The 24,117-nt window shown below is 41.4% G+C and overlaps 1 protein-coding gene across 3 annotated transcripts in view; it reads right to left on the bottom strand.

Annotated features, from left to right (window-relative positions):
- LOC141521072 (cartilage acidic protein 1) overlaps window positions 1-24,117 on the bottom strand; it is a 208,032-nt gene that overhangs the window by 40,331 nt on the left and 143,584 nt on the right. For all 3 annotated transcript variants that reach the window (XM_074233192.1, XM_074233193.1, XM_074233191.1), the window contains exons 5-7: window positions 20,059-20,215; window positions 7,533-7,667; window positions 4,232-4,377 (exon numbers count right to left, since the gene is read on the bottom strand). In XM_074233192.1, the coding sequence (XP_074089293.1) occupies window positions 4,232-4,377; window positions 7,533-7,667; window positions 20,059-20,215 (438 nt within the window). The remainder of the gene's footprint in view (window positions 1-4,231; window positions 4,378-7,532; window positions 7,668-20,058; window positions 20,216-24,117) is intronic.

The following is a 24,117-nucleotide window of genomic DNA, read 5'->3' as shown; positions in this document are numbered from 1 at the left end:
GGTCCCTCTGAGGCAGCTGAGTCTTTGTATATCCTGGAGAAAAGAGGAGCTTTTCCTTTGGGGAGAAGAGAAAAGTTCGGCTTCTATGACCCTTTAGTTTGGGAATGAAGACCCTTTGGCTTGTTGTCTTGGAGGACTCCCTGCCTCACAACATGGCTCATTGGAGCCAAGTTCTGAACACTCCCTTTGTGTCCTTTGGGAGTCATAGGATGTTCCCCTTGGCATTCCCCAAGCTCTTGCTCCACTGGGCTCTCTGATGACTGCTATAATGAGCCAGTGGCCGAGGTGGCTGGCAAGTTGCTCGCTCCAGAGAGGTCAGCCCCCTGTTATGGGAGACCAAGGAAAGAGGTCACTTCCCATCAGTCTGGTAACAAGGCTGATTTAAAGGTTTGCTTCTTCCAGCCAGGAGTAGGCTACAAGGATCCATCGGAGCCTGGGGACCTGAAAGTAGAGGAGGCAGCTAGCTACAGCCAGCTTCTTTCTCCCCATCTTCTCTTCTGCCTTGAGCTGCCTCTCTGTATTGGTGTCTCATTCCTGGAACTTGAAAGTGCAGTCTTTCAATGGTTACACATTACTCCTCTTCATGCATTCAACAATCCATCCAAACTCCCACCTCTGCACTTTTGCCCAGGTTGCCCCCATACCTGGAAGACATTTGTATCTCTTGAAATTACTAACTTTGCTCAGAAATTGTCTCCTGCTACCAGAAATGATTTTGTATTTATTTAAATGTGTACATGCTTTCTCCAAAAGAACATAAATTCACTGAGGCAAGGACTTTCATTTTTGTCCTTGAATCCCCAGGGTCTGGGACAACTGAGCTTTGGTATCTTCTCTGCTATTGCAGCCTCTAAAACCCTAGTTTTTACAACTAGCCCTGTTGCTTTTTTCCCATCTGCTCTGCAGCTGAACCCTCCTTTTGGTGCTGTCTTCTCTAATTAGAATATGAACCTCTTGAGAACTGGGATCATCTTGCTTTTCTTTTTTATATCCCTACCATTTAGTACAATTTTTTGTACATAGTAGATGATGAAGTAGTTACTTTCATTCATAGTGGGCACTGGATAAATGCTCATTGGATAAATAAAAGAAATGAATCTAAGAAATTCCAACTGTTCTTATAGCTCCCAGACAGCTTTGGCTTTCTTTTAAATAGTGAATCCCATGCTCCAGCCGGACCTTCTCCATCATTCCTGCCCTTAATTCTCAGTCCATTAGCAGGGCAGAGATGACTGATCTGTCCTGAGCCCATTGACAGAGAGAAGCTTTCACAGTTCGTTTCCATCTTTCCCTGCCACATCCCTTTATTCTCTCTGACAACTCATCCCTCAGGTATTCTCTCAGGGATACATAGCAAAGGGCTGTCCTATGGAAGACAGTACAGGGATATTACCTGGAAGGAGTAGACTTGGCCCCTTTGTTCCTGCAGAAATAAAAGCTTTAGGTGGTAGTTGCAGAGACTGATTAAGGTTTGACAGAAGAAAATCTTTCCTAACAAGGAGAGCGATCCCAAAGTCAAATGATCCACTTTCAGAAGTATTAGCTTCTCATCATAATACATCTTCAAGGGGCCAGATGAGCTCTTATCATTGATCTTCTATAAATGATTCTGGTTCAGTTAGAGGTTAAACTTCATGTTGTTCGTGATCCCTGGTCTCAGTTCTGAGATTCTGTGACTTTCTAATTCTATGACTTTCCATAATCCTATTAATGTAATTTCCCAGCATCAAAATGCTTTAAACATAAGGGTATAATGACAGATGCTTCCTACCAACAGCAAGAGAAGGGATGTTTCTATCACACAGGTAATTCAGGGTGCTGTGGACCCTTCCAGGTTCCCTAAAACTAGCATTAGAAGCATTTATCCTAAAGTCTGGTTATCTGCCTTTGCCTCTGATTCCTTGCCAGGGCAGGGTAGTTCATTGGAATAGCCTGGAGAAGACTAGAAGATCTGGGGAGGGGGATCAAAATCATTTCCTTTCCCTGAACCATGCCTGTAGTTTGGCAGCACAGGATATTGGCCCTTTTGGATTCACTGATTAAAAGAAACCCATGAAGAGAAAGCTAATCCTGGTGGTAGAAGAAGGTAGCATAAGGGAGAAAGAAGCCCAAGATGGTGATGTCTGCTATTAAGCTCAAAGGAATCTTAGAATTGAGAGGTAGAAGGGATATTACCATTACATTACATAATAGACCATGGCTGCTTTGAGCAAAAAAAATGAAGTCATGCTAACATTTTTGGCATCTAGGGATGTGGAGATCTTCTAAGGGAGAGTAAAATGGGGTGACTTCAGGGCTATTGCAGGGTTCCTTAAAGCTTAGAAAAGGAGCCAACCTGACCTTGGCAGCAGAGTAGGTAGAGTTGGTACTCAGAATTTAACTGCTTCCCTTTGGACTCAAGAGGTGGGGTCCATCAGATTCTAGGAGAGTAGAGAGAGGAAGGGAGGAAGGAAAGGGAGAGGAAGAAAGAAGAAGTAGAAAGAGGGAAGAAGGGAGGGACAGAGACAGGGTAATGGGGAGCAAGAAGTAGAGAGGAAGAGAGAAGGATGGGAGAATGGGGAGGGAGAGAGAGAGAGAGAGAGAGTGGAGCAGGGCTTTTTCTCTAATCCTCTAGTCAAGGGACAGATTTTTCTGTTCTTATGAACCTCACATTTCCCTTTTCCAAAAGAGTCCAAAGTTCATCTTACAGCTACTGCGACCATACAACTATTTGTAATAGTGTTTTTTTCATTAAAGCAAAATTTACAGGCTGGAAGAGAGGAAGTGCTTTCAAAATAATGTACTTCCCTTCATGATTTTGATTTCCTAGGATTTAGACCTGGAAGGATATGCCCCTTTCCAGCAGATTTCTATAAAGGAGTGCTTTCCATAGAAAGCTATAAGAGCAGTACTTATCATGGTGTCTACTCATTCCTGACTTAGATATTTGTTCCTTTTCTGTGGCCCTGCGATGAAGGTTCAGACAGAGAGCCTGAGGCCTGGTTGTTTCCTTCTGATCATTATCTAAACTGAAGCTTGTCAATGGGCTTGGGAGAATAGCCAGTTCTTATTCTCTATATGGGGGGAGCTGCTGTGGAAGGGATTGTCAGTATCTTCTAATAGAGAATCAGGATCAATAAGGGGTCTTAAACATTATCTCAGACAAATCCCTCATTTTTCAATAGATGTAGAGAAAATTCCCTGATATATTTTAATTTTATTTAAAAATTTTTAATGATGCCTTCTGTTTTTATAACATGGGAATTAGATTCATTTCCAAAAATATAACCCTCCCTGCCTCATATACCCAGCAAGCCTTCTCTTATAATTAGTAGCAGCAATAATAATAGTAACTAGAATTTATATAGCACTTTACAATTTGCAAAATGTCTTATATGTTATTTCATTCCCTTGTAACAAAGATGAATAGAGAAGAAAAAGACAGTTCAGCAAAGCAACCAACACAGGGATGACAACTGATGGTAATTACAATATTTTACTGTTTCTTGTTTCTGCAATGAAAGGAAGGAAGTACATTTTCTTAACTCTGGGTCCAAGCTTCAACCCTCCTTCCTTTCTTTTTAAAGATGCAGAAAATGATGGGCAAATGACTTGCCCAGGATGACAAGGGTAGGAAGTAGCAAAGTGAAGATTCTAAATCGGGTCTCGTCCCAAAGCTATTTCTTCATTGCTGTTGTTGTTCAGTCACTTTTTGGTCATGTCAGCCTCTTTATAACCCCATCTGATTTGGGGTTTTCTTGGCAGAGATACTGGAGTGATTTGCCATATTGTTCTCCAGCTCATTTTGTGGATAAAGGAAATTGAGGCAAACAGGGTTAAGTGACTTGTTCAGGATTGTTGTTTGTCCTTTGTTCTAGAAGAAGACCACAACATCAAGGAGGTGATTCCATGATAAATAAGTGAATTGGATTTGAGTGTGTGTGTGTGTATGTGGCGGGGATAAGCTCTCCTCTGGAGCTATTTGGCTCCATATGGATCAGGATATATGGATAGAGAACCATATGAATATGGATCAGGTTGATTGAAGTTGGCTCTGGTTGTGAGGCAATCAGGATTAGGTGACTTTCCCATAGTCACACAACTATTAAGTATCAAATGTCTGAGTCCGGATTTGAACTCAGGTCCTCCTCACTCCAGGGCTGGTGCTCTATTCATTGTACCACCTAGCTGCCCCCTATTACTGTGTTTCAAAGGGAGGGAGGGAGGGAGAGTGGGTCCCCAACCTGCTTACCCGGAAGCGGACCTTCCCATGAGTGCTCATCTGCAGATACAGGCGGTGGGGGCCATTCCAATTGCCATAGACAATATCTACCTTGCCATCCCTGTTGAAGTCTGCCAGGGCTATACCACGCCCATGTTGCTGTGGGTCATCCACACCTGGAATGTTGGACAGAGGGTGAGCAGAGATTCCTATTGGGCAGCACTCCTTGTTCAAAGATTCTGGCATAAGTTTTTTTTCATATTCCTGAGTAATATATTAATTTTATTTACTTTGTTCTATAGTATAGATCATCAGATCAATCTTTTCTTTTTTTTTTTTTTGGATTGGAAAGGATCTTAGTGAATATCTACTCCAGTCTCCTTATTTCACAGGTTAAGAGAAATAAGTGGCAGAGACAGGTTAGCTCTTTGTATCTCTAATCTAGCACAGAATCTGGCACTTATTTGTTGACTGACTGACTGACTATTGTCACATGCTCAGGGAAGTAGTCCAGCCTGAATCTGAATCCACATCTTCTGAGGAGAAAGGATTCACATGACTTGGTCAAGGGCCAGCTTGTCCCAGCTGACTGAGGTGGACCGTGCCTAGCAGGAAGCACCAGACATTTTAGCAAGCCCATTACAGGCACATATTTTCTAAAGGCTTTGGCAGAGCTGAGACCAGGGCTTCCAGCCTCCAAAACAAAACCTTACAGGATTTTCTGAGATTGGAGTGGTTGTTATCCCACTCTTTAGAATTTAAGGTATTTTGGTATAATCAAAGGTAGGGTGTGATAGGAAAAGGATAATGGAACCTTGATATGTAGAAGTCATTGCTAAAGGACTTCAGGGCAGAAGTTAGGTGAGTATACTGAAAGCAACAAACCATTTTCTTTGTCTCATTCCTGACTTAACTGGAGATATCTAAGGGAGCATGTAGGGCAGGTAAGATCAGCTAGGGAAGGATTCAAAGACTGGATGCCTGCATCTAGGCTAGAGTTGACCACTGCATTCTAGGTTAGCCCACCAACCCTTTACATGAAAGGCCAGAAAATTACTTTTCCCCTCTGGACCATCTGTAGCATGATTGGGAGCTGTTGGAATCTAGAATTAATGTGCTTTATTAAACAACATATGTTCTGGGTATACTCCCTTTCTTCTTGCCTTGCCTGCCCTTTTCTAGAACTCCCCAACTTAGGATTTTCTATTTCAGTTTTCATTCTAGAAACTTGATTGGTCCTCTGCCTTTGACATCAAAGGTAAGAAAGCAATTGGGTCCCGTTTCTCTCACTAAAGCCCATGAATTATCTTGATCATGAAGGTGTCCTGAAGAATGGAGTAAGGATGGATCTATTTCTTGTAGTCATGTACCAAGTATACTGTCAAAACCATTATGGACTCCCTCCCTCCTTCTATTATGAGCAGTCCGTCATGCTCAAAGCTATCAGACGGCATCCCTGCCAGTATATCCAGGTCTTAGCAGCCCTACTTTGAAGAAGTCAGTCCTACCCTCTGCAGAGGGGCTAGTGGGCTGTCCTAGTCTGGAAGGGTGAGCTCAAGCCCAGTTGGTACAGGCAGTCTCAGCACACTTTCCTTCTTGTCCCCTTTGCTTTCCCTGTGTACTTGCCAGGTGTCTCCAGGTAAGTAACAACGCCTTCCTATGAATGTACCAAATAAAATGGACTATTGGCTTCAGCATTGATTGGGCTCAACTGATTCTTCTGTGAAACTGTTTAAAGCTGAAATAGATCCCAGCCATCCACAAGAAGGTCTGAGCAGTCCAAACACCTGGAAAAGCTAAAGCTAATATCTTACATAGAATGGGAAGGATCAGGGTTTGGGGGAGAAAGGGAAGCAGAGCCAGATCTGGGAGCTGCTGATCTGGAAGGTAATGGGGATTGAATCCAACAACCTCCAGAATTAATATGCCATTAATTTTCCACTGAAACTTCCCAGCCCCGAATGTCTCATGGCCTTCTGTGTTGGCCCATTTCTCTCCTATCTACGAGGCACCTTGACAAGGAGACGGTTCCCTTTCACGGGAATAATAGGTGCCAGAGCTGCATTTCACTGCAGCATCTGTTTGGGTGATGAATGCCCTCTTGACATGTCTTGTTAAACCCCTACAATCATTCTGACTTTCAATTATGGAACTAGCACCTCTCCTCTCTCCTCCCTGCCTGATACCCACTCCCTGTTCCAACTTCTTCACTCACCTCTGCTTCCATCTCTTTAGCGACTTATCAGATCCTCATGTTTTCAGGTGTTTATTTTTTTTCAAGTTTTATTGTTTCTCAGTCATGAGAAAAATTAGCTGCCGGAGAAGAGTCAAAAATGGAACCTGACAATGAGAAAGGCAAACCTCTGCTGGGAGGTCAGGGAACTCACCTTTGATCTTAGGTTTGTTCAAGATCCATGAATAAAGGAGGGTGAGGACAAAGGTTATAGTATCAATTGGGTCCCAATCAGACTGAGTCTTTGCCAAGGGGTTTCAAGCAGAAAGCGACTACTGAAATCAGCAGCTCTGTGAGAGGAGATTTTCCAATCTTTAGGGTGTTGACTCTGACTACTGCTCTAATGACAATATCTAAGATCAGAGACCTTCCTATATGACCTGTCTCCCAGAAGGAGGTGAACCTCTATATCAGTCTGCTAGACTTTCATTCACAGGAATGCTATAGGAAGGAGCACAGAGTGAACCAATTGATCAATAATCATTTTTATGTGCCTTCCAGGAACTGTGTGTGAGACTCTAAGGATGCAAGTACCAATAATGAAACAGTTCTTGCTCATCATCATCATCATCAGTATTATCATCACCATGAGGAATATACACATTCTGATGGGAGAGACAAGTACATAAGTAGTGAATAAAGACTGAAGTATATGACTACAGAGAAGATATACAAATAAATATGAAGTGTTTAAGTATAAGGTGATTTGGGAGAAGGAAGGCACTTGAAGTTGGATGTAATCAGGAGAGGTAGAAGAGAGGGTTGGAAAGGAATGAAGAGTTGAATTAGATGAAAATATTAGTTTGAAGAAAGAAGCAACTACAGAGGTGGTGACCAGTATCAAGAAGAACTCAAAGGGGATCGTGCCTACCTATGAACTTTAGGGGTACAGGGACTTTGCTTTGTCTAAAATTCATTGTCTTTACTAGTGGGGGGCACAATAAGTTTAAAACAAATGCTCAATGCATTGAACTGAATCATTGAAAAATGCATGATGAATCTGAGACATTTCAGAGAAAGAGCTGAGCCATGGGGGGCTGGGAACATTGGTCAGGACCCCACAGACTGATGATATGGGACTGAATAGATTAAACTTACCAGTGCTGGCGGCCACATCAATGAAGGTGCCATCCCCCTGGTTGTGGAAGAGGAAGTTAGGTCCATTCTCATTATCACAGAAGATGTCAGAGGCACTGCTGCTGAGAATGGGCCCCACGCTGACGCCTCGGCCTCCTAGCAGAGAGCATAGTGTTCAAACTCAGGTGAAACAAACCTTTATCCCCTGGAGAAGGAAGGGGGCTATTATCAGGGGAAACTTCCACCTCCCTAGTTCGGACCTGTGTCATTATTGCAACAACCTAGAAACTATCTCCCTGACTTTAGTCTAGTCTCACTACTCTCTCCTCCACACAGCAAATAAAAAGCGATTCCTAAAACTCAGCTCTGACTGGGCCACTGTCTCCCTCAAGAAGCTTCAGTTTCCCTGTTGTCTCTAGGAAAATATTCTTAGTCATTGGCCCCAACCTATCTTTCTAAAACAATTTCACAGCAGTCCCTCTCACATACTCCATATTTCTATCATCCAAAGGACTGCTTGGTGCTCCTCATGCAAGATGTCTCATCTGTACTTTCCACAACTTTGCACGTGAGATCCCTCCCATCAGGAAGATTCCCTCCAAGTGTTATCTTTTGGAATTCTTCTGTTCCCTACAAAGATGGCATACCACACCTTGTCCATGCCTGCATCTTCTCTTTTCACCTTCACTCCCCCATGTGTTGGTACTCTTGCCACTCTTCCTAATCACTTAGACTATATATCTATATCTACATATATAATTATGTTCATATTAATATATAATATGGACAGGTATATGTCCATGCTATTTCCCTTCAGGAGAACATAAGTTTCCTGAGGGCAAGAATGTTTTTTCTCTTTTGTATTTTTTTCCTAAGCCTATAGCCTGGCTTACTCCATGCCTTCAGAAGGACTTGGCTCAGTTGACTAAGAGAGGCTTCTGAGTACTTGTTAACTCAAGGAGAGTAAAGTATTCTAACATTCCATCATGGAGTTGGGAACATGGAAGGAAACTTCTAGACTTTTTTTTGTTTTGTTTTTACAAGGCAATGGGGTTAAGTGACTTAAGATCACACAGCTGAATGTCTGAGGTCAAATTTGAACTCAGGTCCTCCTGACTCCAGGGTGGTTGCTCTATCCATTGAGCCACCTAGTTGCTCAACATAGAGGCAGCATAGTTCAAATCCAGCATAGTTCAAATCTCACCCTTGCTATCTATGTGATCTTGGAATCTTCCTGAGTCTCAGTTTCCTCATTTATAAAACGAGAGGATTGGATGAGGTAGTCTTTGAGGTCTCTCTAGGTCTGTGAATTTGAAAGATCCAGCTAAGAGATTTTCTCTAACTATTATTTATTCCAAGTCTCTGTGGAAAATGCCCAAGAAGGGACGTTAAGAGAAATTAATGCATGTGTGAATGTTTTTTCTCCGAAATCACCATAACAATTCTAAATCAATGCCAGCCAGGGCACACCTAAACCTAAGGAGCTGGAGAGTAAGAGCAAAATCTTTTAACCTCTCCTCTCTGAGCCTTTCTTCTCCCTTGAAAAAGAAGGGTACAGGATCCTCAAGATACCTTCCTGCTCTAACATTCCAAGATTCTGTATCTTATTTCCAAGGAAGAAGGAAAAAATATGTCCCTTGGGGGGAATTACTGTGGGTCTTAGGTTCTGCTCTGCTCCTATAGGGTTGGATGAATTTGGGCAAGTCATAGAATCATGAAAACATGAAAACATGGAAAATAATTTAATCTAAGAGTGCCAAACCTAGGATCCATGAACTCTTCAAACATATTTTGGTAGCTATATAGTCAATGTAATTTGGGTTTCTTTTGTAATCCTATTTATTTTATTTTGTGCATTTAAAAAGAGTCTTCTGAGAAAAGGTCCTTATTCACCAGACTATCATAGGAAACCACGATTCCCCCCAAAAGTTAAGAATCTCTGATTTAATCCATGTATTTCCCCAAATAGGGTTAAACTTAAACCATCCCAGATGTGAAAAATAATGTAATTTGGAAATAGCAAAATGATTTGGCAAACTATTCAAATGAACACAAGCTGGGCTCCCCCTGCGCTGCCTCCATTAGTTCAGGGTAACACCACAGGCTCACGCCTGTGATTAGGAGATGGGGAGAGAAGGTGGGTAGTCCAATCTAGAACAGGTCCAGATTCCTTGTCTTGAACTCACTTTTCCCTGGGTCTGATTGTATTATAAACCAGAGCTCAGAGCACCTGCTGATGTGGAGTGACAGATCACAACTCATCCCCTCCAGATGGGGAAACAACTTGCCTGAGGTCACTTTGCTAATTTGAGATGGAGACACTCCCAGTTCCAGATGTCTGGGAAGATGTCCCTGGAGGAAAGAACAGTCGCGCATACTTCGTCTTTGAAAATAGCACTAGGCTGCCCACGTGGAAAGGGTGTCAGGGCCACCTGGGACTGCAGGGCCTAATGCTCTCATAACAGATTCTTCATTAACATTCTAGGCCCCTGTGCCTTTTGATTTCTCACCACTAATCTAATTAAATCTTTAAGGATGGGCCAAGCAACATAGAAGTTTATATTGCTCTCATGGAGTGCTTTTAACAGGTAACCACCAATTTTCTAATCACAGAGACTCTAGTGTCAACTGTGGCAAACACAAAGGTGCTAGGCTTTACTTTTCTAGGTCAACAACAAAGGATGCTGGTGCTGGTGCTGGTGCCAGTACTCTGCCTCTGCCTTCAAAAATGGTAGCTGTTAAGGAGTCTTCTTCATTGCCCAGGTCAAAAGGAGACAGTGCCCAGCTCAGACCCAATGTCTGGATACTAGTGATGAACCCTTAGTCAAGGCTATGCCCCTCTGAAATGCTGGTACTGCCCAGGGACTAACCACTGAGAAAATCCATTATTTCACCTGGTGTTGGCATCTTCCAATTTCCCCTTTGCCTCTGGCCCCAAGCTGTGACACATTCTCTTCATTTTCTGCGAAGCAGGCTATTTCCCTTTTGGACAAATTTCTAAATCTTTCTAATTAACTAATTGGGTTGGGTTGAAGCCTTGCACCATTTGTAACCTGTAATTACTAGAAATTGCCATGGTAACCACACTACTAATTAGTGACAATTTATTGCCATGGCAACAGGACCATAACAGAGATGTTACCCACACCGCCTCCTTGGCAAGTTCACCCCTCCAACCGGGAGCAGGTGAACACCACAGCCATGGTGCTGCCCTTGCAGGTATCTGCATTAGTCGGTGGAAATGGGACTGGATTAGAGACCGCACAGTGAGCAATTGGGGCTTCATGACCCCCATTCTGTCATCTCAGCATGAATTATCATGTTTGCCAGTACTAATATTTGAGTTTGCTTCAAGCTATTATCTACTAGTCCAAGGTACATCCTTAAGCTTTTATGTCCTGCTTAGTCCAAAGGTAAGGAGCCCTTATTCAGTCAAAATCTTTAGCCAGAACTTTTCTTCATCTTCCTTCACATCTATGTATACCTCTCCCCACCTACAGTCACAAGCCCCTGGGGCTTAATAAGTTCATGGATGACAGATCCATAGCGAGTTATTAAAGGGATGCTGGTTTATTGGCGGGGGAAGAGGGTATATCCCTAACCTTTGAGAATGACTGGCCTTCTCATTATAAAATGAGAGAATGGAACTAGATTAGGAATTCTTAACCTTTTTAGCATCATGAATCCCTCTGGCAGTCTGGTGAAGTTTATGGACTTTTTCTCCGAATTATCTTTTAAATGCATAAAACAAAATACATAGGATTATAAAGGAAACCAATGATATTGAAATACAGGTATAAAAAAAAATATCACTGGGTCCAGGATAACCACTGTTAAAGAGGATATCAAAGATCCCTTCTAGTAAAATGTTCTAAAACTCCTCCCTGCTCTTGTTAGAAGACAGTTGGAAGACTGTTTTCTAGCAGTCAACTGACAATTATTATGATCTCCCATAAAAGAAAGCATTATCATTTTTGTCGGTCCTCTTGGATAAATAAATTCTGTACATCGATGACTATTTGCCTCAGTTTTCTCATCTGTAAAAAAGAGCTGGAGAAGGAAATGGCAAATCTCTCTGGTATCTTTGCCAAAACATCCCAAATGGGATCACAAAGGCTGAAGGAGGACTGAAATGATTGTACAATAACAACAACAAATGGCCTGTTGTATAATATTTTTTGTATTCATCCTAAAGCGGCCTCCTTCGAGCTACAAAAGGAACCTGTTCTTGAATGAGAAGCTCTGAAGCTGACCTGCTTGGACCATGTCTGCTGGGGCTGGGAGTTGACATCAGGGCTACTGTAGTTATAGAGAGATATTACAGCAGCAGCACAGATTATTGCCATTGCCTTTGCCTTGTCCATACTTCTGTTATTTTTCTAACACCATCAGCCCAAAGACTAAACAACATTGTGATCTTCCTAGGAATGTGAAGTTTTACTGCTCAGTCAACCCCATACCACATTGGGGGAAGCATTCATTCCTCATCAGGAATATTTTGCTCTATTCTGAGAGATCCATTGTAGGAGGGATGTCCACACAATAAATTTTGTTGAGGTCAACCATGCTGGGGATTGGATTTACAGAGGACATTTAACTGAGAAGAGAAGACCAGATTTGGTGGTAGAAGGGGAAGGGGGAAATAATGTCTGTCTTCAATTTCCCTATCTGGAAAATGGGGGCATTAGATTAGATTTACGCTAACTTTTTTCTTTTTTGCAAGGCAAATGGGGTTACGTGGCTTGTCCAAGGCCACACAGCTAGGTCATTATTAAGTGTCTGAGGCTGGATTTGAACTCAGGTACTCCTGACTCCAGGGCCGGTGCTCTATCCACTGTGCCACCTAGCCGCCCCTTTAAGCTAACTTCTAACTTAAATCTGTATTTCTGTGGAATATCTGGAGAGTTTATTCCAAATGATATAAGAAAGATTAGGCTTATTTCTGTGGGTCTAAAAGGAAAAGCAGTGTGACGTCATGGAAAGAATCCTGAATTTGGCTTGGATCCACAGCCATTTGTGTGCTGTATGATCTTGAGTGGGTCACTTTAGAACCCTGTGGGCCTTTGACTCCTTTAAAAAAATGAAAGGACTGCATGAGCGTAGATTTTTAGAGCTATAAGGGGGCTAACAAGTCTGCATCCATCATTTTACATATGAGAAAACTGAGGCACAAAGGGATTAAGTGACTTGTCTGAATGGAATTCAAACTAAGGTCAAACATTCAACCTGCTTATCCTCTATGTGGACAAGATGGTTCAGAGTTCCTTCTGACTCTAATACTGTGTTCTAGTCTATAAAAATTGGGCTGACTGGGTGAAAGTTAAAGAGAAACAGGAGTTCTGCTCAGTATAAAGAAAATGTTTTTGACCATTAGGCATCCAACCAAGGAAGGGAATATATATATATATATATGTATATATATATATATATATGGTAAGATAGTGATTTTACTGTCACTAGAAGATTTTAGGCAGAATTTCTATGACCACTTTTTGAGGATGTTGTGGGAGGAATTCATGCTCTAGCTATGTAAGAGGTAGAGGAGATAATTTCTAAGGTCCTCTACAATATTATGAGTCAGTGATTCCCAGATAACATAGAGTATCTAATATACTTACATTCTGGTAATACAGATGCAACCCAATATAAGAGCAGGTATTTTCATGTTCAACAAAAAGAAGGGAGGAGATAAAGGTGGGGAATGTCTGGGATGACTTTGGGAACCTAAACTCCAACCATTGGATGGGAGGAGTGATTTGGAAAGGAAGGAGGAGAGACTTCAGGGGAATGTCAAAGGTGCAATGGAAACGGCAGCAAGCAATGGGATTCATTTTTCTCTTATTTCAGGCTGCTTTCCAGACATCAATACCAAGTCCCAGAAACCTCATCATCCAGGAAGATCGCTCCAGCCATGGAATTCCCACCTTGGAAATACCTTCGGCCCTTATGATCCTCCTCTGATTAGATGACTTCCACTAGAACCTCCATTTAGATAGGGTGCTCAGGTCAGCTTTGTTTTCATTTCTCATCATATGTGGCATTCTTGACTTCTCAAAGATAACCCCATATTTTTCAGCTTCTTGTATGGGCCTTCTTCCCTCATTCCAATGTAAGTTCTGCCAAGACTTTCTTTTTTGCTTGTATTTATATTCCTATATTCATTTAGTATAATATATATTATACAGTTTTAGAAAATGCTTGTTGATTGACCATAGAAAACAGTAACTTTTAAGAGGTTACAGAGGGAATTCAATAGGATAAGATGGGAGTATATAAACCTTCACCCCATTCAAGAACCCTGGGACTGATAGGGGAAACCTACTCTCCAGGTAGTTTGGTCTTCTGGAATTAACTGAGTCCCCTAGAGAAAAAATTGATCCTGGAAAAATTCAAAACTAGAGATTTACAATGGTCTCTAAAAGATCATGAAAAGTATTTCCATGGTACTGGAAATACTGGGGAAGGGACAATAGAGATATAAAAAAAATAGAAGAGGGAGTAATAATCAGCCTCTCAGCTGCATCTTGGTTTTCCCAAGGCAGAAAAATGGCCTTATGGTGCTAGGAAATCTGTGTTCCTCTCTGTCCCCATTTTAGAGGCTGTGTAGGGTGGAAATATATATATATACACACATATATATGCATGTACATATATATATATATATATATGTATATATATATACACCTATATATGCATAAATATATACATACATATACATGTGTATATATATGTGTGTGTGTGTGTGTGTGTTTGTATGTATGTATGTGTAGCAAGAATATTGCCTTTGATTATAGCCCTGGGAGGCAAAACAACCCCCCAGGAGAATAAATGTTACCTATCACTCCTATCCATCTTCTCTCTGAAGTATGTGTCTATAAGACAGTGAGGGAAAAGGAAGGTGAGCCTTACCTGTTTATCATTTTTCTTTAATCAATATAACAGGAGTGGGGAGTGATTTCTAGAACTATGGGAAAGAAGACAGACTACCCTGAAGAGTCTTGTGACTCACCTGAGCAGCCTGAACAAGCTGCATAACCTATCTGGTTGAGACCTCTCTGGGTCTCAGTTTTCTCAACTGTAAAATGAATGGTTCAGCCTAGGTAGATGATCCCTAAGGTCCCTCTCCAGTTCTGAAGCTGATGATACTATAATGATGCAGTTGTCTGTGGAGGGTAGGGCATGAGGAGGGAAGGAGGGGGTTAAGGGGAACTTGGGATAACCCTTAATGACAGATCTGGCTGTCCACCTACTGAAGAAAATGAGACTCGCCCTTCTAGTAAGGATGCTCCCAAGTCCTGGTGCCCGCTGTCCTTGGTCACCCCTCTGGAGTGACACAGATAACAGAGAAGCAGGGAGGCCTCAGCTGGGCTATGTGCATCTCCGTCTCTTCCAATAATGACTTCCTATAAATCAGATCTGCCCTCTCCTTTGTTCAGCCTTGCTCCTAGCCAGCGGCAAAACTCCCCACCCAACATCATAAATCCACTTTCATTTTCTTTCTAAATTTCCTTTAAGGTTTCTTTAATCACTACCTTCCATCCAGGGCAGATGCTCCCTAAATGGTCTGAGCTTAGAGGAAACAGGATTTGGGGGGTGGGGAGAGAGAGAAGTTTGGTCAAGAAAGACAAAAAACAGGAAAGGTTGGGTCTGGTTGGAGGAGGAGAGGGAAAGCCATTGGCTCCCGGTGTAGGCAGTGGCTGTTAGAGTGGGTCCCAAGTGGCTGTGGAGTTCTGGGGCTCCCATTTCTCATCCATGCCTGGAAGCTATATCCTGGCTTTCCAGAGAGGTAAGGAGCATAGAGTCCTTAATATCCTTTCCAGCAAATGTCCTCGGGGCTCTCTTAGCTTTGGGACGCATGTTCCCTTCCCCAGGGTCTACAACTCCCTCGAGAGTTGGCTAGATGGCCACTAGATGGCACTGTGTGCCAACGGTGCGGGCATCGACAGCACTGGCTGAGTCTGGAGAGGCTTCTGCCCCACCCCCACCCCAGTAGTGCTTTGACAGAGGGGTGATCAGTGATCCCCAAAGGGCTGGCTGCCCTCAATCAGATTGTTTAAGTCAGGCAAGACCCTGACAGAGCCCTCAAGGGCTCCACAATGTCCTCCATCTACCTCTACATCACCTGAGGGGCAGGGAGGCATTTTATTTCCAGATGTTATACCACCCCGACTGGCTGCAATTGGGAGGGAGGCAGGGCAGGCCACTGACCACATCCCCCTCCCCGACCCCCTCAGGTCTCTCCTGTGGAGGACTGGTTGGTGCATGCTTGGGGGCCCCTGGGGTTCTACTTCTACAGGAGCTCCGAGCCTGTTTCCTCCCAAGTCATCCAGTTCGGGAGTATTTTCAAAGCATGAATGCCACCATCTTTAACTCCTCAGGGCCTGTAGCACAATCCTAAAGACAGATACAAACCCCACAGTACATTCTCCCCTCCATTTTCCGTTCTTGGGGTTTGCTGTAGCCAGAAGTTTTAAAGTATTCAACCTAAACTTTACTCACATCCTACTGGCCAAGGTACCCTTAAAATTCAGTCTGGGCCATGCCATTACTTACCAGAAATTCCTTCCCTTTAGGGAAATAGGAAAATGGACAAGGAGACAGAACGAGCCCTCAGCAGTCTCCCCTTCTTGGTGGTCTAGCTATGCTTTGGAAGGAGCATCGAGGAGAGCTGTTGAGGGAGCAGCAGTGACTTTGGGAAACACGGAGAGGGAGGAGACAAGTCCTTGAGGCCCAATTGGTTCTTTACATCAAATGATTCTGAGGAATTAGGAAGCAGCTGTAGGCTACTGTGAGCACCCCCAACTGCCCTCTCTGAAGCTAGGAAGGTATTCTCCTCACACCTGGGTCATGCAGGCCAGTGGAGCCCTCGTTGAAAGGACTCTGTGTCCCTGGACACAAGACTCTCTCACAGATCTATTTGAGCCTTTCTGGAACTTGTTGGTCCTCCTGATTCCTGATCTTCAGAGCTTCTTAAAATGAATACCAGTCCAGTCAGTTCAAGCCCAACTGAGGGGGGTTTGTTCTATTTTTTGCTTTAAAAAAATCTTATTCTTGCTTAAGTACCCCAGTCTTCTTAATTAGAAAGGAACCCTGGCACCATTGGAAGGTTTCTAATCTGGGAGACCTGATTTTAAGTCCCAGCTCTGCTGATAACTAACTGGGATCCTTCCTTCATTTTATACCCCCAATAAATAATTTTTAACTCTCTGTACCTCAGTTTCCTCCTTTGCAAAATAAGAACATTGCACTGGATGTTCACCATGGTCCTTCCAGTTCTCAGCATTAGGGCTCCTTATTCTTTTAACAGTTTTCTGTATATAGCCCTTCCTACAATCCATCTCCTCCTCACTTCCCCCAACTTCTTCCTCCTCCACCCAGAGTCTCATCATTTTCCAGGATCCTATGCCATTCTTGCAGATCAAGTTGCTTAAATGGCCCAGCCAGGCCTTTGCTCTGACCTGGGAACTATTCAGAAAAATTGACTGTTCAGTGTTGGGCTGATGCTTCTGCATGTTTGTGGAGGGTTTTTATTTTTTTCCTTCTTGGGAAAATATGGTTTATTACTGACACAGCCTTCCTGCAGAGCATCCCCACGTGGATCTTTGGGCATGCTCACGGTGCTTTAGATTTGCAAAGTCCTTTATCTGCTAGTCATTTGTTAGCAAGTTTGTCCTCGAAAACTTTGTCAGCTCAGTTGGAATTAATCTTTCCCCTTTTACTGAGGTGGAAACATGGATAATGAAGACATAACCACCACCTTGGGAAGCAGTGATATCTCTTTCCCTTGGAAAGCTTTAGAAACCCAACAGACACCAATGCCTAGAGGCAGGGGGATAGACAAGATGATATCTTTGAGTTCTAGACTCAGGGGAATTAGATTTAGTGAATTTGTAATTTTCCACATTTGTGAAGGGCCAGTGACTTCATTACTGCTTGGAATCCCTCTACCTACAGTCCCTCAATTGATAAGCATTTATTAAGCAATTGCTATGTATTCTGCTAGGTGACAGGAAATATGAGGACAAAGGTGAAATAGGGTCTCAAGAAGCTTATCTTTGGATGTGGGAGACAATATTTACATATATGGGTACATACAAAGTAATTTTTTTGTAAGGGGAGGCATTAGCAGATGGCAGCATCAGGAAGGACTTCATGTAAGATTGTTGGTACTTATGCTGAGTTCTAAAGGAAATGACAGAATTTAAAAGATGGAAGTAAGGAGGAATTTCCTTCCAGACATAGGGGACTGCAAATGCCAAATCACAAAGGCAAGAGTCAGGAAATGGAGTGTTAGTACCATCACCACCACTACCACTCTTATATCATGACCATTATCATAGATAGCATTTATGTAGGACTTTAAGATTTGTAAAATTCCCTACATATGATATCTCATTTGATCCTCTGTGGGATATGTACCAATATAATTTTTATTTTACAGATGAGCAACCTGAGACTTAAACTGAGACTGAAAAATTGAATGAGCTAACTAGAGTTATGAGCTAACACTTAAGTCTGAAGCTAAGCTTGAACAAACTTTCTGACTCCAGGTCCAGTTCTGTGTCCATTAAGACCAGATTAAAATGTAATGGGATATATTCAACAAAATAAATGAAAATAAACTACAACATAGGTAATGTTAATTTGTGGTTTTCTAAGTCAAAGTGCAGTCTGCAGGGATATATTTCTACTGGAATTTGACATTAGCTTTTTCCCAGGGATCACTTATGAAGAACAATAAGATAGTCATTTTTGCTGGGGTAAATGAAGAAGAGTAAAGTAAAATAAGACTATCTAAAAAAGTAGGATAGGGTCCAACTGTTACAGGTTTTTGTTACTCAAAAAAAGAATTTATATATTATCCAAGAACTAATCAGCAGTCATTGGAGTTTATTGAGTAGGAAAATGACATGGTCAAACTGTGTTTTAGGAAAATGGTTTTGGTAGTTGAGTAGAGGATGGATTAAAGAAGTAACAGGTCAGATATGGAGACTGATTAAGGAGTCAGTTCACATCCTATCTAAAACTTAATCTTAACCAGTCCCATTGCATCTCAGACAAATGAACTGACTTGTCCATGGTCACAGTATCTAGGAGTATCAGAGGCAGAATCTGAACCCAGCTCCCAGAATCCAAGTCTCATATTCTATCCTTTACCTTATCCTGTCTCCTAAGATGTATAGTTGTAGTATAATTTGAAATGTGTAGCTTGAAATGTTTTTAATAGGAAATTCTGTTTTCAAAGTCTAGACTGATTCTAGTCTGGTTGAAGTTAGTGAAATACGTTGTTTGGAATTTTGGTCCCTTTGGTTTGGATGACCATTCCTATTTGTGCTTTTTCTATCGTGCCCCAGCTATCTCTTTATCCTTGAAACTCTCTATGAGGTTGGAATTCACCCTTTGGAAGTACCATCTATCCCTGAAGCCTCTCCCTCTGATTGGATGACTCTTTCCCAAAATCTACATTTAAAGAGGGCAACTACACCATCTATATCTCATTTCTCTCCAGGCTAGACTCTGGACTTTCTCTACCCTTCCCTTACCAGTTATCCACTCCCTCAGTTCAATTTTCTTTATTGGTTATATTCCCTTATTAGAATGTAAGATGTTTGAAAGTAGACACAGTCTTCCTTTTTGCTTTTATTTGTATTCTCAGCACATACTAAGTCATTAATAAATGGCTGATGACTGACTGTCTGATTGCAACTTGTAATTACAGCCCTGAAGTGACAAGTAGCATGGATTTATTCAACAATTGTGTTGAATAAGAAAAAAGCCTGCATCCTTACCAAAAAAACCCCAACTCACTTGTCAATGACTGTGCCTAATAGGTCCTACTATCTACTAAAACATTGGGGCATTTACCTTATGGGGGGAAAGTAAAGGTTTGAAATGAAAATACAATTCTTTGAACCCAGTTATCCCAAATAGGGTTTTGCTGAAGCACAATTCCTGATTGCTTATGTGTAAAAAAAAATCTTCATCTGCTCCTTGGTCATAACAGATATTTTAAACCTTAACTTTTTTTGCTCTGTTGATTTTTTCCTATAGAACTTATTCACTCATCATTTGAGATTCAACTGGGGTCCCAAGAGAAAGAAGCCTAGGAAGAGTCGTACCTCATCCTTCCCCTTATGGTTGCACCGGACAAGCTGACCTTACAGCCAATACTTGCTTGGGGCTCCCCAGGGTCTGCTAGGAGTCCCTGATCTTTGTGAGAAATTGGTTGGAAAGGGCTTCTTATGGTGAGAAAAAGATGCAACTGTGTCCCATATCTGTGGTCCTTATCTTTCTCTTCTAGTTTATATGGCACAGAAATTCAAATTCATATTTCCTCCTCAAGTCACTGTCAGACTTTTTTAGACTCAGCTTTGTAGGAGCCCAGGTCCATGGATAATATCATCCTAATCAATTATTATCATTATTTCAGAAACATCATTTCAACTCAGGTCTTCTTGAATCTAAATATAATACTCTTACCTATAATGCCCCCTTCCCCTCCCTCCTACTCTATTTCTTCCCTCCCTCCCTTCCTCAGCTCCCCTACCTGTGTATTTGCTGACCCCAGCTTCAGCAGCCACATCACTGAGAGCCAGAATGCCCCTGGAGAGATCGCTGGCCTCTGGATCCATTTCAATGAGGGCATCTGGGCCCACGTTGCCATTGGCGTAATTGGCTATGTAAATGGAATAGCGGCCAGAGCCCTGCAAAGAAAGAGAAGGAGGTGAGCAAGGTTTCCTTCTTCAGGTTATTTGTGTCTCTTTCTAAAGAATCTCTCTTTTCCATCATTGGAAATTCCATACTCTCCCTTATTCCATCACTGACTATATAGACTAAGCTCTGCCCTTTTTCTTCCAGGTTCCCTTGGGAGGTCATTTCCACTCTCCATTTTTTAACTCCTGTCTCTCTCAAAACTACTTCTATTGCTAAGTTCGCTCCATCTGCCTAGCACCTAGCAGAGTCACAGGAGGTACGCAGCAAATATTCCTGGAATGGCTGATCTATCAAAAGAAAAATAGTAAGTCAGGACAACGAATGTGCTTTATATCCCTCTATATCTCGTCTACATCTTATATTAGAGCCTTATAGGACTGTGTGGGTGTGTGAAGCATATATACACCCACCAACCCCTCCATAGCCAACCAGCTACATCTTTTACACCCTTAATCTTTTAGACCAGTTTCTCCTGGGAAGCCGATCATGAGCCACTTTAAGGTGACTAATGGAAGAAGCAGGGGAGGAGCGAAAGGGCCCATTTTCTTCTTCCAGCAACTCATATATAAACTCTGAGAAAGCAGAGATTTTGTCTTTAATGTGTCATGCTCAGTATCATCCCTGCTCACAGAATTTACTGAAGATTTCTGCTTTTATACTCTCATGACAATGACCACTATTGCTATTCAGGGTCCCAGAACATGGATACAATTTCTTCGTTTGGGGAGAATTTTGATGGGAGTGACCCTTCTTTCACGTAGCTAAATGCTTAATGAATATTTGACAATGAGTAACTGGATAAACTGGGTCAAAGGAGATAAAGTATTGTTGCTGACTTCCCCACCTTTCTTTGGGTATCAATCTTATAACATGTTTAATTAAGTCCCCGAAGAATGAATTGTATCGAGTTCCTCAAGCCCAGAACAACCTGCCCCCTTTTTTTGAAACACATCTTGGAGATACATAATATTTGATTATTATTTATCCTTGACTCTTTTCCTAAGGTAATTTGCAATTCAATAGAAGTGAAGTATAACAAAGACAAATATGTATATAAAGTTAATTGGTACATATCAATATAAGGATACAAGAAGGGGTTCATGGAAATGAAGCAGCATCTAGAGAAAAAGCAATAGTCTTTGTATGGGACTTGGGTATACAGAACCTGGGCTTGCAGTCCTTTTATCAACATCCATGGAAACTAAGATGAACCACATTCTGAGATTTCCCAGAGAAGAATTTTAGATAGGGATCCATATGGACCAAAAAGAAATCATCTTTTAGAAGGGGCATCCCATGGTTGGAGCTGATCAATGTATATCCAGAACTTGGATCTGAAAGGTCAAAGAGTAATCCCAAACATGAAATCCAGTCATTGATAGAAAATTCTGAGTGGTTTAATTATTTTCAAAAGGTATTTGTCCACGTGTTTAATGGTACTGGGAGGAACAGCAGTAAAGCATGAAAGTCAAGACCTGGAGGAGGAAGGGACTCTTAGGACTTCTTACTTTATCATGACCTTGGCTTTATTAGTCTTCTTTGAAATTTAGCTCAAGTAAGTCTTCTATATGAGGCCCTTCCTGGCACCCAAGTTCTGAATATTTCTTTTGAATATATTTTATATTTATTCATCTGTGTATATGTCCCTCCCCCTCTACCCCACCCGCCATTAGAATGTTAGCTTCTTGAGAACAGGGATTATTTTGTTTTGGTTTTGTATCATCAAGATCTGTTATAGTGTCTGGCACACAGTAGGTACTTAAAATATTTGTTGAATTATACACAGTAGCAGCAACAACATGAGATGATTAATTATGAATGACTTAGCTCTTCTCAGCAATATAACGATCCAAGACAATTACAAAGGACTAATGATAGAAAATGTTATCCACATGAGAAAGAACTATAGAGTCTGAATGCAGATGGAAGTATATTGTTTTCATCTCGTTTGTATTGTGTTTTTTCCCCTTATAGTCTATTCTTCTTTTACAGCATGACTAATATGGAAATATGCTTTACACAATTGCATATATATATATAATCTATATCAAATTACCATTTTAGAAAAAGGAGGGAGAGAGAAAAAAATTGGAACTCAAACTAGCTTTGTGACCCTTGACATTTCAATTAACTTCTCTGGACCAGCACTGCATCATTTCCCAAAATTACTACCACTAATACTAGTACTATTACATGCATTCTACTAGTGATCCTGGATCTACTATTAATAGCTGACACATATAATACATTAATGTTTTAAAAATTCTTTTCATATATATGTGGGGAAATATATCCCCACATACATATGTGTATGTATATATATATATGTATATAAATAATCTCATTTGAACTTTACCAGTCCCTTATGAAGTTGGAACTATAGATAGTAACACCATTAGTAATGAGGAAACAGACTCAGAAGGGCTAAATGACAAGCCTGTGATCACACAGCTAGTAGCCAAGAGGCAAAATATTTATTTCTTAACAAATTGGTGATGGGTGCTTCTCTTACCAGATATTTTCCACTTCAAGACCAATACTCTATCTACTACAACAAGCAACTTGAAAAGGGTTGCTATTGACCCTTCCATACCTCATAGGATCATTATGAAGATAAAATAGGAAAGTGAATGTGGATGTCCTTTGAAAAGGGGGAAAAGGCCATACAAGCATGAGGCACTATTAGCATTAATGATCAAGGATGGCTTTATATAGAAGATGAAAGGTGGATTTAGGGATAAAATTGTTCCAGATATGAGGAATGCTATAAATTGGGGCTCAAAATGAGTTAGAAAAGATGAGTCTTTGCCTATAATGGGCACAAGTAAGAAACTAACTGGTTAGGGAGGAGGGAATCAGGTGGTAAAGCCTGTCTGTGATCAAGAGGATTTGGAACGGCAAGATCTGGGTTCAAATTTTTACTCTGTCTTTGATTATCTGTGTATTTTGTTTGGGCAAATCACTTAACTTCTCAGAGGCTCAGGATCACAAATTTAGAGTGTGAAAGGTCCTCAAAGTCTGTCTGGTTTAATTCCTTTATTTTTCAGATGAGTAAACTGAATTCAAGAGAGTTTAAGTAACATGTCCAGGGTCATGGGGAGTAATAAATGGCAGAGCTTGGATTCTCACCTAGTTTTTTGAACTTCAAACCCAGAGCTCTTTCCAATGCACCCATGTCTTCACTTATAAAATGAAGGAAGCATAGGATTACATGATTGCTAAGATCCTATGTTCTGATTCTGATGAAAAGGAAAGGATGATAAAAGATTTTGTGGAAGTACAGGACATGTCAAATCAATGAAAGCCTTAATTAAAAATTTACTATGTACCATGAGCCAAAGGGCTGGAGATACACAAAAAAGCAAAAGACAGTCCCTATTCTTGAGGAGCTCACAGTCTAATGAAGGAGACAACATGCAAGCAACTATAAGCAAACAAGAGACAGGCAGGATTAATGGGAGATAATTAACAGAGGGAATGTACTTAACATTATGGGGATTTGGGATAAAATTTTAGCTTTTGTTTTCTGTCTTTTCAGATGTCTGATTCTTCCTGACCCTATTTGGTTTTTTTTTTTTTTTGCAAAGTTACTGTAATGGTTTGCCATGTTCTTCTCCAGTTCATTTTATGAATGATAAAACTGAGGAAAACAAAGTAAGTGACTTGCTCAGGGTTATACAAGTGTCTAAAGTCAGATTTGAACTCAGGTTTTCTTGACTACAGACCTGCTTGTCTATTCATTATACCACCTAGCTGCCCCAAACTTCTTAGAGAAGGCAGTATTTTAGCAGGGACTTGAAGGAGGCCAGGAAAGCCAGGCAGTGGAGATGAGGAGGGAAAATATTCCAAGTATGGTGGGGCAACCAATGAAAATAATCAGTGTCGGGGCGGC

The sequence above is a fragment of the Macrotis lagotis genome, chromosome 4 (assembly GCF_037893015.1).
Source record: "Macrotis lagotis isolate mMagLag1 chromosome 4, bilby.v1.9.chrom.fasta, whole genome shotgun sequence".
In the NCBI taxonomy this organism is placed as follows: Eukaryota; Metazoa; Chordata; class Mammalia; order Peramelemorphia; family Peramelidae; genus Macrotis; species Macrotis lagotis.
Note: the sequence above shows the minus strand (reverse complement) of the source record. Positions and strands in the feature narration are given on the sequence as shown.